This window comes from Salpingoeca rosetta (assembly GCF_000188695.1).
Source record: "Salpingoeca rosetta unplaced genomic scaffold supercont1.18, whole genome shotgun sequence".
In the NCBI taxonomy this organism is placed as follows: Eukaryota; class Choanoflagellata; order Craspedida; family Salpingoecidae; genus Salpingoeca; species Salpingoeca rosetta.
The window spans coordinates 741,639-742,111 of NW_004754916.1; the positions used below are offsets into that span (position 1 = coordinate 741,639).

The window sequence follows — 473 nt, forward strand, 5'->3', positions numbered from 1 at the left end:
GGACTCCCGTTGAAGTGGGGAAGGGGAACCCAGGACAGGTCCATGGGTCTCATAATCTGTGACATGTCGAACGCAAGACAAGCAGAGGAATGTGCGTGTGTTTGTGTGGGTTTACTGTGTGATGTGGAAGACAGACGGGAACAAGGATGAATGAACACAAGTGAAGCACTCCCGCATTGTGGCAGAAACAACAAAGAGATTGGACGAAGAACAACACGCAAACATATGCAATACCGCACTTTGTGTGGAAGCAACACACAGCTTGAACGAAGAAAACGGAAGTGTCACAACCACAGCAGAACCGGTTGGATCGCAGAACTATTCATGCTGTCTCCAGCTTTCCGGACATAAGCAAACACATCCACATGCACATGACACGGACTCGTCTCTCCACAGAAACAGAGCAGAAGACAAGAATTGTCGACAACGCAAAGTGGTGACGTGGCGGTGTTTGTTGAGAGTTGTGTGGTTAT

At 48.6% G+C, this 473-nt stretch overlaps 1 protein-coding gene across 1 annotated transcript in view; it reads left to right on the plus strand.

Annotated features, from left to right (window-relative positions):
• The window catches only part of PTSG_12455 (uncharacterized protein), a gene marked incomplete at both ends in the record, with an annotated part of 21,567 nt that extends 21,403 nt beyond the window's left edge, over positions 1–164 (plus strand). The window contains one exon of the mRNA XM_004991900.1: positions 135–164. Coding sequence (XP_004991957.1) covers positions 135–164 — 30 coding nt within the window. The remainder of the gene's footprint in view (positions 1–134) is intronic.
• Between the last annotated feature and the right edge of the window lie 309 nt (positions 165–473).